Raw genomic sequence first — 14318 nt, 5'->3', positions numbered from 1 at the left:
TTCCTTGTACTTATGACAAACATCTCACCCTGAAATCTGGAATCGCCTCTCATTTTCATCAGACAGCTTCCTTAAGATCCATGGAAAACCTTATTTTGTGTTACTTTCTTATTTTTCTGTCTCCAGCTTTGTTAATGGAGTAATCACTATTGTTAAGGGAGTAATCAGTGTTGTGCAGCTTACCACAGCTCCCACATCATCTCATTCAATCATATAAATTGTTGCTTCTGTTCTACCAGTGACTTGGAAATCAGATATGCAGTTTGTTAAGTTTTAGTGTAAGATAAGAGTAAGTGAACCTGGTGTGAGAGTCACGTGATCTTCTAGTGAGTTGAATGCCCAGGCTCTAATATATGTATGTGTTTTGGGCATGTGAAACTCTGCCTTTTCAGCTGAATGGAGCTTCTCAGTGGAATTGAGTTTTGCATCCAGTATCAAAAGGTGCCAGTGAATATTAGTTAGAGAATGAGTGACTATCTAAAACATCTCCAGGATCTCTTACCCTTGTCTTAGAATTAAATTAAAGTATCTTTGTTTTCTTTCCCCTGCAGAGCTTCAGTGAAGATGTGTTCCAGTCTGTAAAGTCTTTATTGCAGAGTGAGAAGGAACTATGCAGTGTAACAGCAGAGGACTGTTTACAGCAGGATGAACATGCCAATTTAACTGAGGTTTAACATATTACTTTCTAAACCCTTTCCTAATAATGCACAGCGTATTTTCATGCATCTCTGTAGGACTCTAATCTATTTTTAAAATGCCTAACATCTTTATATGTTGTTAACATGTATCAGAAGTACCTGTTATATGGGTGGGAAAGGGGGAAAAAAAAGAAGTACCTGTTTTAAATACTGGCTAAAATAATTTTATTAATTGACAATGAACTCAAACAAATAAGCACATTTAATTCTATGCAAAGTACTAATTGGATGTATAACATTGTATTAGATGATGCCTACTATATTCAGTAACTGGTACTTTAATATGAATTTTTCTACTCTGAAATATAAAACAAATGCATGTTTCTTATGTTGATTTTTTAGGGTATTTTCTTGACTGTTTAAATTCAGTGCTTTGATTAAAAATGAAAAAGTAGTGATAAATTTATCTTTGAAATTAAGACATTTACTCTATTACTTGTGGATAAGATAATATACCTTGCTCGCCTATTTCTCTGCTACAGTGTTTCAAATCTTTGTTTGAATTTATTACTATAAAAGGAGTAAGATCCTTTTCTATTATATATCCATACTTCATCATCACATTTGTTACCAAATATGAGATATATTAGGTCATTGCAGCTCACAGCTGATGAATATTTGAAGTTAAAACATTTTATTTTGAAATGAGGGTTCTAATAAAATCGTGGTTACAGATAGAAGCTCCTGGACTTATGATCGAGTTACATCCTGATAAATCCACTGTTCATCAAAAATATTCTAAGTTGAAAATGCATTTAAGACCTCATAAATCCATTGTAAAGTTGAAAAATCACAAGTCCAACCATCATAAGTTGGGGACTGTATGTATTCTGTTTTGGGTGGGTGATTTTCTTTAATACTCCTTGAGAAATTCTCTATTTGATGTCATTTCATAGGAAGATGAGCATATGTTTTAGGCCTGTAGTGTTCTGCTGCCTCATCCTCTTCTTTTTGTGTCAGCTTAATTTCACTATTACTGTCTTTGCTAACCTTTTTCATTTTACTTTAGCAAAACCAAGCCACCCTTAAAACTTGGTTGTTTCCAAATAAACAGTGACAGAACATAACAGGCCTAATACGTACGCTCATCTTCTATGAAATGATGTCCAGTTTTCCAGCTCAGATAGGTCGCAGTGCTTTTCCAAGCCCACATTCCATGGTGAAGCCTTTCTAGACCAATGGGAAATATAAAACTCCCCTGGCATCTTCAAAACCCTATGCCAGCTTATTTTCTGTTTTGTATTCAGTAAAGGAAACTTGAAAGAATGGGTGGAATTTCTGTGCCACTTTAGGGTGTGCAAATCTCTGAGTATCTTTTCAAATAAAGGAAGGCAATTAGTTACTTGCCTATCTGTTATTGAGTGCCTGTAATGTGCTAGGCACTTTCCTCTACATTATCTAGTTAACCTTACAACTATGAGAGGGAAGTTATATTGCCTTACGTTTTATAGATAAGGAGACAGGCTCCTAGAGGTTAACAGTTTACCTAGATGCCTAGAAATTCACTGTATTACGTGAAGTAAGAGCCATAATTAATCAGAATAAAGATCTCAGAGTAATTTAAGATTCTGACTTGCTTCTGAATCATCAGAAATAGATCAAAAATGTATTCAGTGTTGCTGTATATTCTGACTATACTATTTTCCCCACATTCTTGAGAATCGATTATTAATATTGCTGTCATTTAAGTATTGTATATTTTTTAGCCACAGTGGTTGCTTAGTGGATAGTGTACTACACTGTCTTCAAATGGAAAAAATGTCTTACTATAATTCCAAATACATAGAGAGTATAAATGTAAAAAATAACACTTTTTCAGGTTCTAAAAGTAGTATTTTTTTTTCTTTTCTTTTTTTTGAGATGTAGTCTTGCTCTGTTGCCCAGGTTGGAGTGCAGTGGTGTGATTTTGGCTCATTGCAGCCTCCACCTCCAGGGTTCAAGTGATTCTCCTGTCTCAGCCTCCCGATTAGCTGGGACTATAGGCATGCACCACCATACCTGGCTAATTTTTTGTATTTTTAGTGGAGACGAGGTTTCACCATGTTGGCCAGGCTGGTCTTGAACTCCTGGCCTCAAGTGATTCATCCACCTCAGCCTCCCAAAGTGCTGGGATTACAGACATGAGCCACTGCACCTGGCCAGTATGTATTCTTTGTAGAAAAATAAGAAATACTCAAAGTAGAACAAAGAAAATGACTATCATTGATCTTATGACTTAGGGCAAAAATGCAGAGGGGAAAAGAGTGGGGAAAAAAAAAAGCTCCATCATCCAGTTAATCACTGCTTATACTCTGGTGTATTGCCTTCCAGTATTATTTTCCATGCATATGTTTTTAAAAACAAGGTTGAAATTGTATGCATGCTGTAAGTCATTTTTCTGTGACTTGTCCTTTTTAAATAATGTGACAGTTCTTCGTGCATTAGATATTCTTTAGAAAGTCTGTTTATATAAACTTCTGCAGAGTAATCTCTACGTAAGGATATTGAAGGAAATAAATGGTGGTATCACAGAGTCAATGAAGAAGTAGCCTCAGGGGTCTACCCAGGGAAGGCCTCTCTGAGGAGGTGACACTTGCATCGAAACTTGAAGAATGAGGAGAAGCCAGGCACGTAACCATCCAAGGAAGAGAGATCCAGATTGAGGGCACAACTGTGAAATCCTTAGGAATGTACAGGGCGTGTTCCAGACCTAGAAAGGGGACTCGTGTGTTAGTGAAAATGGTAGAAGGTTGAAGGCATTAGGTAACCCCACTTAGGATTTTGCCCTGGGAAGCATGGAAGAGTTTGGATAGGGAAGTGGCTTGGTAATAGGACCAGGTAGGAGAGGATGGTATAATGTAGGTGAGAAGAGTGGCCAGGGAATGGAGAGAAGTGGATGTATTTGAAATATGTTTTGGGGTTAGAATTGACTGAACTTGCTACTGAGGGAGATATGGATGAGATTCAAGAACTGCATTTTGGAGCCCGATCTTTGGTGAAAAATATTTTTGGGTCATCTTTGAAAAAAATCCTTTTCAAGGCAGACAGCATTTTAATGCTTTGTCGGTTTTTTCCTGTTTCTCAGCTCTGTCACCAGCCTGAAAAATTTAAAAATTCAAATTAATGAAGGTTTATTTGTTCTTTACTCAGGTCACATTTCTGGGTTTTAATGAAGAGACAGATGCCACTGTTGTACAGGTATGGTCAATTTTAGCATTTTTACTGAGCGTTTTTACTGAGTGTTCTTGTCATGGAAATCAGCTTTAGGTTTGACCACAAAAGTCATTTATCTGAGAAGACTGCAAACCGCAGGTTGACTTTTTCTCCATTCTGTGTATGATATAGAATGTATGACTTGTTTATTTTGATGGCTTTCATAATTTTGACCTTAACAGTAAACATTTTCGTTAAGATTGAGTTAAATTTAAAAGGTAAGATTTGTAAAAATTAGCCAATGCAAAAATTTAGCCTGTTTGATTTAGGCAGTTATTAACAGAGGGACTGATGTTTGAGATTGGGATCAGCAAAGGAAAGCTTCCCAGTTACATAAACAGTGGTTGAAGTTCCTGTAGATGTGATAGGCATGTTTTTCTTTTTCCCTCATGCTACTTCTTAAAAATTTGTGATTTCTACATAGTTCCTTTTGTGGCAATAAAGTGTCTCCTCCTAGAGGAGGAAACAACATGTTTTAGTTCTTTCTGAATAATGCATATCAGGGGATTATGGACAAAAACTGCTGTGTATTTTGATTGTGGCCTTGCTTGAAGGAAATAATTTGGACAGAAGGAACAAGAGAGGATATATTCCTGAGAACATATATAGCTGGAAAGAGAAATATTCCAAGATACTTCTTTAATGTTCTTCTTCTCCTGTAAGAGTTATTGGTAAAACCATGTTTATAAAGGAAAGTACTCTACAAAGGGTCAAAGACTAATAATTCTTTTTTTTTTTTTTTTTTCTTTTTTCTTTTTGAGACGGAGTCTAGCTCTGTCGCCCGGGCTGGAGTGCAGTGGCCGGATCTCAGCTCACTGCAAGCTCCGCCTCCCGGGTTTACGCCATTCTCCTGCCTCAGCCTCCCGAGTAGCTGGGACTACAGGCACCCGCCACCTCGCCCAGCTAGTTTTTTGTATTTTTTTTTGGTAGAGACGGGGTTTCACCATGTTAGCCAGGATGGTCTCGATCTCCTGACCTCGTGATCCGCCCGTCTCGGCCTCCCAAAGTGCTGGGATTACAGGCTTGAGCCACCGCGCCCGGCCAAGACTAATAATTCTTTAGCTGGGTAAAATATTTGTGTATAAAGGGCAAACAAGAAGAAGAAATAAAAGCAATTTTCTTTTCCTTTAATCTTCATTACAATTATCAGTTAAAGTCTAATACAATACCTTGGAGAGGAAGGACAGAAAAACGGATTATATTGTACAGGGTTAAAAACAAATTTTTAGGATGTACATTCTCTAGCCAAAAATTTTGTATGAAAAAAATTTCATAAAATTAAGTAAGACCTATACGTTGACATTACTAAAAACTATTAAATGCTTAATTGCCGTGGATGTGTTAGGTACCCTGTAAAATTTTTTATAGCTTGATATCAATACATTTTAAAGGCTACAGGGATAGCCAGTATTTAATAATTTTAGTATATTTTGGCCGGGTACGATGGCTTATGCCTGTAATCCCAGCACTTTGGGAGGCCGAGGTGGGCGGGTCACAAGGTCAGGAGATCGAGACCATCCTGGCTAACACAGTGAAACCGCATCTCTACTAAAAATACAAAAAGTTAGCTGGGTGTGGTGGCAGGCGCCCTGTAGCCCCAGCTAGTTGGGAGGCTGAGGCAGGTGAATGGCGTGAACCTGGGAGGTGGAGGTTGCAGTGAGCCGAGATCACGCCACTGCACTCCAGCCTGGGAAACAGAGCGAGACTCTGTCTCAAAAATAATAATAATATAATAATAATTTTAGTATATTTTATTTTTGAATTTTTGAAAAATTATCTGTGAATAATAAACTATAGATGTTAACTGTTATGAACCAGGAAATTTCCTAGCCAGTAGACCTTACAGTTTTTGGATAGGGTCCACCTTATAGGAACCTTAACAACTGTACAATGTTATTTATTGTTATTATTTTAAATTAGGATTTAGCTGCAGTTTCTTTGGAACTTCCAGATCTTCTGAATTCACTCCACTTCTGCAGTCTAAATGAAAATGAAATTATTTGTATGAAGAATATAAATAAACCATCAGATATAAGCAGTGATCCTCTAAATCAGGTAACTTTTGTAGATAATTTCTAATGAGATTTTTAGGGCAAATTTTACTGTATTTGATAAAGATGATTAAACTTTTAAATGCTTGGATGACTTTTTTTTTTTAAATGGTATCTCAAGGAAATACGATTCATAAGAAATCTAACTTATGAAGCATTGACATCCCGGAAGGATACAGTAATTTTGATCATATCTTACATTTTTCAACTGCGAAGTCCGTAGATGGTATGCAAGTACATGTTATTTTTTTCTGAAAATTTATTATTTCCGGATTTCTTGAATTACTTGTACCTTTGTATAAGCTATAGTGACTTTTCCCTATTATGGCCAATTTCAAATTTATACAAATGTTATGCTATATGTTTTAGAGAATGTACTTAAGTTCATTTTCTGGTTTAAAAAATTCCATGTAAAGTGGACATCTGATGTGTTCTTTATAAATAAAAATGTTGGCCGGGCGCGGTGGCTCAAGCCTGTAATCCCAGCACTTTGGGAGGCCGAGACGGGCGGATCACGAGGTCAGGAGATCGAGACCCTCCTGGCTAACACGGTGAAACCCCGTCTCTACTAAAAATACAAAAAACTAGCCGGGCGAGGTGGCGGGCGCCTGTGGTCCCAGCTACTCCGGAGGCTGAGGCAGGAGAATGGCGTGAACCCGGGAGGCGGAGCTTGCAGTGAGCTGAGATCCGGCCACTGCACTCCAGCCTGGGCGACAGAGCGAGACTCCGTCTCAAAAAAAAAAAAAAAAAATGTTACCATTTCTTATAGGTGGTTAGTTTTATAATATTCAGCATTTAGTTCTTTACCAAGTATGATTTTGTTGATAATGCATCAGAGAAAATGCTTTGCATTCTAAGAGATAAGACATATACAATTGAACCAGAAGGTTTAAAATTTGGATTACTTACGTTAGTTTTAAAAAAATTGCTGTGTTCTTTATAAGGTCTGCCAATAAAACTAGAACTGCTTGCCTCATTTCCTTAATTATGTTCTTTATTCATATTTACTTTGCTTTATTTGCTAGGATATAAGAAGTGATAAGCCATTATATTTGATTTCTAGTTTTTTTGAATAAATCATTTCATCAGTATTTACTTGAAAAAAATAGTATGAGGGGGAAAAGCTGGTGACTTGTATTTTTAAAGCTATAAACATTTTAAGTTGTAATACTAGGGAAATTTAAATAAAAGGAGTGGACTTTTAAAAATTGTGATAGGAAGGAAGATGGCATCATACTCGAAACTACAGGAAAATGGGATTAAAAATAAAAGAAAATAGAACTTGGTTGCTGCCCCCAAATTTATAATACAGTTAGTGAGATAGGTGAATGATTAAGGAAAATCACAGGAATGTACAGTAATACAGGAAAACATAATTGCTCAAAGGAATGGATAGATAGTAAGTTGTATAACATTTCAGGAGACTAGGTAGAATTTGAATACCTGGATAAAAGAAGATGGGAGAAAAGACTGGAAAGTGAAAAATGTAGAAAAAGAACAAAGAAATAAACATTATAAAACCAAGGAGCTTTTCAGGATGCATGAATTTCTTGTTTGTTTTTCCTCTGAGATTGTCTTATATCTATGCTTTACTTCATGATGTTTTGTATTTGAAATTAAAATTGTTTTTATTATCTTTTATCTTTCCCAAGAGTCATCCTTCTGGAATGCTTTGTGTCATGAGAGTGTCACCTACATCACCAAAACTTAGGATTGATTTTATCTTTAGTCTCCTAAGTAAATATGCTACTGGTATAAGGTACACCTTGGATACATTCTTGCATCAGAAGCACCAACTTGAGACCACTGATGAAGATGATGATGATACTAACCAGTCCGTGTCATCCATAGAGGATGACTTTGTCACTGCTTTTGAGCACTTAGAAGAGGAAGAGACTTCAAAGCCATATAATGATGGTTTGTTTTTCATTAGACTTTTTCCTAAAATAGGGAATTAAAGTTTTTCAGTTCTGAAAATTTTAAGGCAGACTTGTTCAATTGAAATTTATGTTGAGATTTGATTCAATTTAAACCTTTTCACTTTTTTTCTGATTACCTGAGGAAATTCCTTATGATTTTTAAGTTCACTGTAATCTGGTTTTCAGTTTTGCTTATTTCAGGTTTTATTTAGTTGGTGCTGTTCACGCACTGATTACATCAAGTGTCTGGAACATTCCTAGGTTCAAATTTTGGAAGAATTAGCTGGGAGAGTCTCCACAGTAATTTTTCTAACATGCGTGACAGCATGCAGAACATCCCATAGACCAGGTATCCCTAGACATAGAGTAAACTGAAATTATTATATAAAAAGTATGTTTACTTTCAAATGTTACTTGGGTGAATCTTTCTGTTAAACAATATAGTTTAGAAACACATAAATATTATATGTTTAAAGTCAGTTTATTCCATGGATTTAAATTAATTTCCAAAAAGTTTTTTCAAGAATAATGGCACCATTTCATTCTTTTCCTATAGGAATGAACATTACTGCATTAAGGAACCAGTATGATGCTGCTTCCCAGACAGTTACTGGTCATCATTTAGAAACCCATGATTTAAAGATTCTCATTAGCTCTGGACAGCAGAAGTCATTGGCTAAACCCTCAACTTCCTCAGTGAATGTCCTGGGAACTAAAGAACTACCTTCTGTGAAAACGTCAGTCACAACATCCATTTCAGAGCCTTGGACCCAAAGGAGTTTCTATAGGTCATCTAATGCTTCAGATAAAGATAGCGATTTACAGAAAACATTTTTTTCGTCTTCTCCTGCCTACTCATCTGAATCAGAATGTTCAAGTCCAAGTCCTGTTATTTTCTTGGATGAAGAGGGATATCAAAAAAGCTTAAAAGCAAAACTTGAGCTGCCTAAAATTCCTGTGATGAAAGATGATGTAGAGGATTCAGACTCAGAAGTAAGTGAATTTTTTGATAGTTTTGATCAGTTTGATGAACTAGAACAAACTTTAGAGACTTGCCTGTTTAACAAAGATCCTGTCATAGGGAAGTCATCGCAGAAGAAAGGGCACAAACATGGAAAATCATGTATGAATCCTCAAAAATTCAAGTTTGATCGTCCAGCTCTCCCAGCTAATGTTAGAAAGCCAACTCCTCGTAAACCGGAATCTCCATATGGTAACCTGTGTGATGCTCCGGATTCTCCTCGCCCAGTGAAGGCCTCGGGGGAAGATAGTGGTTTATTTAGTCCTATTCGATCCTCTGCTTTTAGTCCTCTTGGAGGCTGTACTCCAGCTGAATGTTTTTGCCAAACAGATATTGGTGGAGATAGGATTCATGAAAATCTTGATTCTATTTATTACACCTATGAAGATTATGCAAATAACGTATCATGTGAAGTACTAGGCTCAGTTCTTCATACCCAGCACACTAATGCCCTATCAAATATTATCAGTATTAAACATGGAGAAAATAAAACTATAACTTTTAAGCATGGAAACCTTGATCAAAAAAATAAATCTAAAAATAAATCCTTAATGATTAAAGATAGCATTCAAAAATTTGCAGCAGATCTTGTGGAAAAAAGTTTTGGCAGTGCGTTTAAAGACTTACAGAAAGGAGTCTCTTCATGTACCAATGTGTTGTGCCACTTAGCCGTCAAATTGACATCATCTGTTTTTCAGATGGCATTTAATGAGCTGAGAAGGCAGCGTGCATTTTCACTAAAAGAACGTGCCATTAGTGGCCTGGCTAACTTTTTGGTGAGTGAAGCTTTATCAAATGCCTTAAAAGATTTACAGTATGTAAAGAAGCAGATATTCACAAACACGGTTGCTAGGTTTGCTGCAGATCTTGCTGAAGAGCTTGTTTTTGAAGGCATCATGGAAGTGTGTCAGTTTTCGTATCCTCAAACGCCTGCATCTCCACAGTGTGGATCGTTTGACTTTGAAGACAAAGTAGTGAAGTCATATGCAAAAGATTTGTCTGAATCTGTGATACAGGAAGCGTTCATTGAGCTATCACAAGTTGATGTGACCTTTACAACAAAGGCAGCAGTTAGTGTCTCTACGGATAATATCAAGTATGTGAGTGCAGAAAGTGTAGTGCCATCGACACAGGCTGTCACGTTTTCCCCTTCTTTTCACAATCAAGCAATTATGGTGACAAAACCAGTGCAGGAATATAAAAAGGAATACACAGTGCAGCAGGCCTTGTTTTGTACTTCTGGAATTGTTACTTCTATACCAGTGCCCTTGGCAGGAAGTGCCCTTCTCCCATATCATATTTCATCTACTGCATGTCAGGCAAAGGCCCATCTGTCATCTGATGATAGTAATTCGAGTGGTAATTCTACCCAAGTGCATATTGCCACAAAAAACAGAGAAGAAAAAGCAGCTTGTCTCAGAAATATTTGTTTACCTTCAGAACACAATCCAGGTAACCAGAATGATTTTAAACCAACTAATGATGATCTTGAAATGCAGAGTTCCTCAAAATTACCAAGTGATCCTGCAATTATTAGCAACTTTTCTGCAGCAATGGTGCATACGATAGTAAATGAAACTTTAGAGTCAATGACATCATTGGAAGTTACAAAAATGGTTGATGAACGTACAGATTATTTAACTAAATCAATAAAAGGGAAAACCCCTCCATTTTCCCACTGTGGTCAGGCAATGCTGCAGTGCAGTGAAGCTAGTAGCAATAAGGACATGTTTGCTGACCAGTTATCTAAATCTATTATTAAACATTCCATAGATAAGAGCAAATCAGTGATCCCAAATATAGATAAAAATGCAGTATACAAGGAAAGCTTGCCTGTTTCTGGAGAAGAATCACAGTTGACACCAGAAAAGTCTCCCAAATTTCCTGGCTCTCACAATCACTTAACTCACTGCTCACTTTCAGCTGGAAAGGATTGTGTTCCAGAATGTAAAGTTTCTATGGTACATGGATCCTCCCTGGAGACACTGCCATCTTGTCCAGCTGTGACAGGTCAGAGATCTGACTTGAAGGAACCTGCTAAGGATCAACCACTGAAAAAGCATAACTTGAATAATACATCACTTGAGTCCTTGTCTTTTGGACAGGAAAACCCCTTTCCTCATTCACATACTTTCTCATCTACAGCACTTACCTGTGTAGATGGCTTGCATGTGGAAGATAAACAGAAAGTCAGAGACAGAAATGTAATACCTGATACTCCTCCATCAACTCCTCTAGTACCATCCCAGGCCAGTTCTGAATGGGATATCAAGAAATTAACAAAAAAGCTCAAAGGAGAATTAGCCAAAGAGTTTGCACCTGCTACACCACCTTCTACTCCACACAACTCATCTGTTGGTAGTTTGTCTGAGAATGAACAAAATACTATAGAAAAAGAAGAGTTCATGTTGAAACTCATGCGATCTCTTTCTGAAGAAGTTGAGAGTAGTGAAAATGGAGAGCTCCCTGAAGTGGATGTGAAGTCAGAGCACTCAGGGAAGAAGGTTCAGTTTGCAGAAGCATTAGCTACACACATCCTTTCTCTTGCAACTGAAATGGCAGCTTCCCATTTAGATAATAAAATAATTCAAGAACCCAAGGTTAAAAACCCTTGCTTAAATATGCAAAGTCAAAGAAGTGTGTCACCTACTTTCTTAAACCCCTCAGATGAAAATTTGAAAACATTGTGCAGTTTTGCAGGTGATCTGGCAGCAGAAGTCATTACAGAAGCTGAGAAAATAGCAAAAGTTCGAAGTTGTATGCTTTTCAAGCAAAAGAAGAACAGTTGTTATGCTGATGGTGACCAAGATTATAAAGTAGAAGAGAAGTTGGATATAGAGGCTGTAGCGCACCCAAGAGAAGTGGATCCGTTTATTCTTTCATTACCACCAAGTTCTTGTATGTCAGGTCTGACGTATAAGTATCCCAGCTGTGAAAGTGTGACAGACGAATATGCAGGTCATATTATTCAGATACTAAAACAAGAAGGTGGTAATATTGAGTTGATAATGGATCAGTATGCTAATAGACTTGCCTATCGATCTGTTAAATCAGGATTACAGGAAGCAGCTAAGACAACCAAAGTGCAGTGCAATTCAAGAATGTTCCCTGTGCCAAGTTCACAAGTGAAAACAAATGAACTGTTAATGTTTTCAAATAAAGAGCACCACCAAGAAGCAGACAAAAAAAGACAAAGTAAAAGAAATGAAGATTACTTTTGTAAAAATCAAACTTGCGAAAGGACCCTGGATCCATATAGAAATGAGTGTTCTGAACTGTATAGTTTTTCAGCCTCTTTCGTTCACAGCATAACAAAAGATGCTAAAGAAGAGCTGACAGCCTCTCTAGTTGGCCTACCAAAATCCTTAACAGATTCTTGCTTGTTTGAAAAATCCGGATGTGAAGGAGATAAAGAGAGTCATGTTAAACCAGAATTGCCTAAGTCTCTTCAGCCTTCCTCACAAAGTCACAGGTTTTACCACAGCACTGGCAGTTTAAATGGATATGGTTGTGGAGACAATATTGTTCAAGCTGTAGAACAGTATGCCAAAAAAGTAGTGGATGACACTCTAGAGCTAACTCTAGGATCTACAGTGTTACGAGTGTCTGAGACCACAAAATCAGCAGACAGGGTCACTTATGCAGAAAAGTTGTCACCTCTTACAGGTCAAGCTTGCAGATATTGTGACCTTAAAGAACTCCACAATTGCACTGGAAATTCATCTCAGAACTTTTTCAGACAGGGTTCTCTCGCCAGTAGTAAGCCAGCTTCTAATCCAAAATTTAGCAGCCACTATCAGAAATCTAGGATTTTTCATCTCAGTGTCCCTCAGATTCATGTTAATCTTGATAAGAAGGCAGTGCTTGCTGAGAAGATAGTTGCTGAAGCCATTGAAGAAGCTGAGCGAGAGGTGAGCAGTGTCAGCATGGCAGCCGACAGTGGGATCGGACAGGAGGGTGCCAGCTTTGCTGAAAGCCTTGCCACAGAAATCATGACAGCAGCTGTCACAAATGTTGGGCATGCTGTTAGCAGGTAAGTTTCACATTTCTTTTGCTTGTTAACGATAAATGAAAAAGTTAAATGTGATCCTATATGTCTTAGGTCCTGTTCATATAGGAATGATTATTTTTAACCCTACATAAACAAAAATTTTTCCTATTGCATTTATGTATTGTTTCATATCCTACACATGACTTTGATATATTTTGGTCCCCTGATCCCTTTTGAGGGAAGGTGTTATCCATTTACAGGGCTGGAAAATGAGAGTTGGAGAAAATAATCACCTTATCCAAGTTCATAGAGCTATGAAGTAGGTAAAGTTGAATTAAATAAATAGCTAGAGAATTTTATATAGTAGTCCCCCCTTATTCTCAGTTTTGCTTTCCTCAGTCTGAAAATATTAAATGTAAAATTCCAGAAGTAAACGGTTCATAAGTTTTAAGTTGCATGTTCTGAGTAGCATGATGAAATCTCACGCCGCCTCGGGATGTGAATGACCCCTTTGTCCAGTTTATCCACACTGCATGTGCTGTTCACCTGTTAGTCACTTAGAAGGTATCTCAGTTATCAGATCCACAAACCTGGTATGTACAGGGCTTGATGCTATCTGCAGTTTCAGACATCCACTGGGTATCTTAGATCATATCCCCCAGGGATAAGGGGGGACTATCCTACAGTAAATGTAGAATATTAACCATATTAATTTACTATTCTGAGATTAAATTTTTTACACCTTTCTTCATTCACAAGGGTAAGTTTTCTTATAAAGACCATGGTTTAATCAAACTGCTCTGAGGAAGAAAGCGAAAATTGTTTACATACTTATACCATTTCTCTTGATTAGTTCACAATCTAAGGGGACAGTTCTTTCTGGTAGTCCTACGGTGTCCTGTTTTTCAGTAGTTATCTCTTGTGCTCAGTGATTCTTTTTTTTTTTTTTTTTTTTTTGAGATGGAGTCTCACACTTGTTGCCCAGGCTGGAGTGCAGTGGCACAATCTCAGCTCACTGCAACCTTTGCCTCCCAGGTTCAAGCGATTCTTGTGCCTCAGCCTCCCTAGTAGCTGAGATTACAGTCACCCACCACCACGCCCAGCTCATTTTTGTATTTTTAGTAGAGACAGGGTTTCACCAAGTTGGACAGGCTGGTCTCAAACTCCTGACTTCAGGTGATCTGCCCACTTCAGCTTCCCAAAGTGCTGGGATCACAGGCGTGAGCCACTGTTCCCAGCCATGCTCAGTGATTCTTTAATAACAACTTACAATTTTTCACTTTAAACCTTCTTTGTCCCAGAGAAGATATCAGGACCAACTTGTGTTATTAGTTGATAGGATGATATTTGTAAGTCCTGCTGGAAAGAGAAAATGCTTTAAGTTGAGGTGGAATTTAATTGAGTCACATGATATTCCAGATTTTTGAGTAGCTTCTGTCAAAGCCA

At 37.5% G+C, this 14318-nt stretch overlaps 1 protein-coding gene across 5 annotated transcripts in view; it reads left to right on the top strand.

Annotated features, from left to right (window-relative positions):
• Positions 1–14318, top strand: part of AKAP11 (A-kinase anchoring protein 11) — a 58438-nt gene that overhangs the window by 27088 nt on the left and 17032 nt on the right. For all 5 annotated transcript variants that reach the window (XM_033234131.1, XM_033234133.1, XM_033234124.1 and 2 more), the window contains 5 exons: positions 552–668; positions 3828–3875; positions 5811–5945; positions 7594–7858; positions 8417–12914. In XM_033234131.1, coding sequence (XP_033090022.1) covers positions 552–668; positions 3828–3875; positions 5811–5945; positions 7594–7858; positions 8417–12914 — 5063 coding nt within the window. The remainder of the gene's footprint in view (positions 1–551; positions 669–3827; positions 3876–5810; positions 5946–7593; positions 7859–8416; positions 12915–14318) is intronic.

Source organism: Trachypithecus francoisi, unplaced genomic scaffold, assembly GCF_009764315.1.
Source record: "Trachypithecus francoisi isolate TF-2019V2 unplaced genomic scaffold, Tfra_2.0 Contig01461, whole genome shotgun sequence".
Classification (NCBI taxonomy): domain Eukaryota; kingdom Metazoa; phylum Chordata; class Mammalia; order Primates; family Cercopithecidae; genus Trachypithecus; species Trachypithecus francoisi.
The sequence above is the reverse complement of the archived record's forward strand: the minus strand, read 5'-3'. Positions and strand labels throughout refer to the sequence as shown.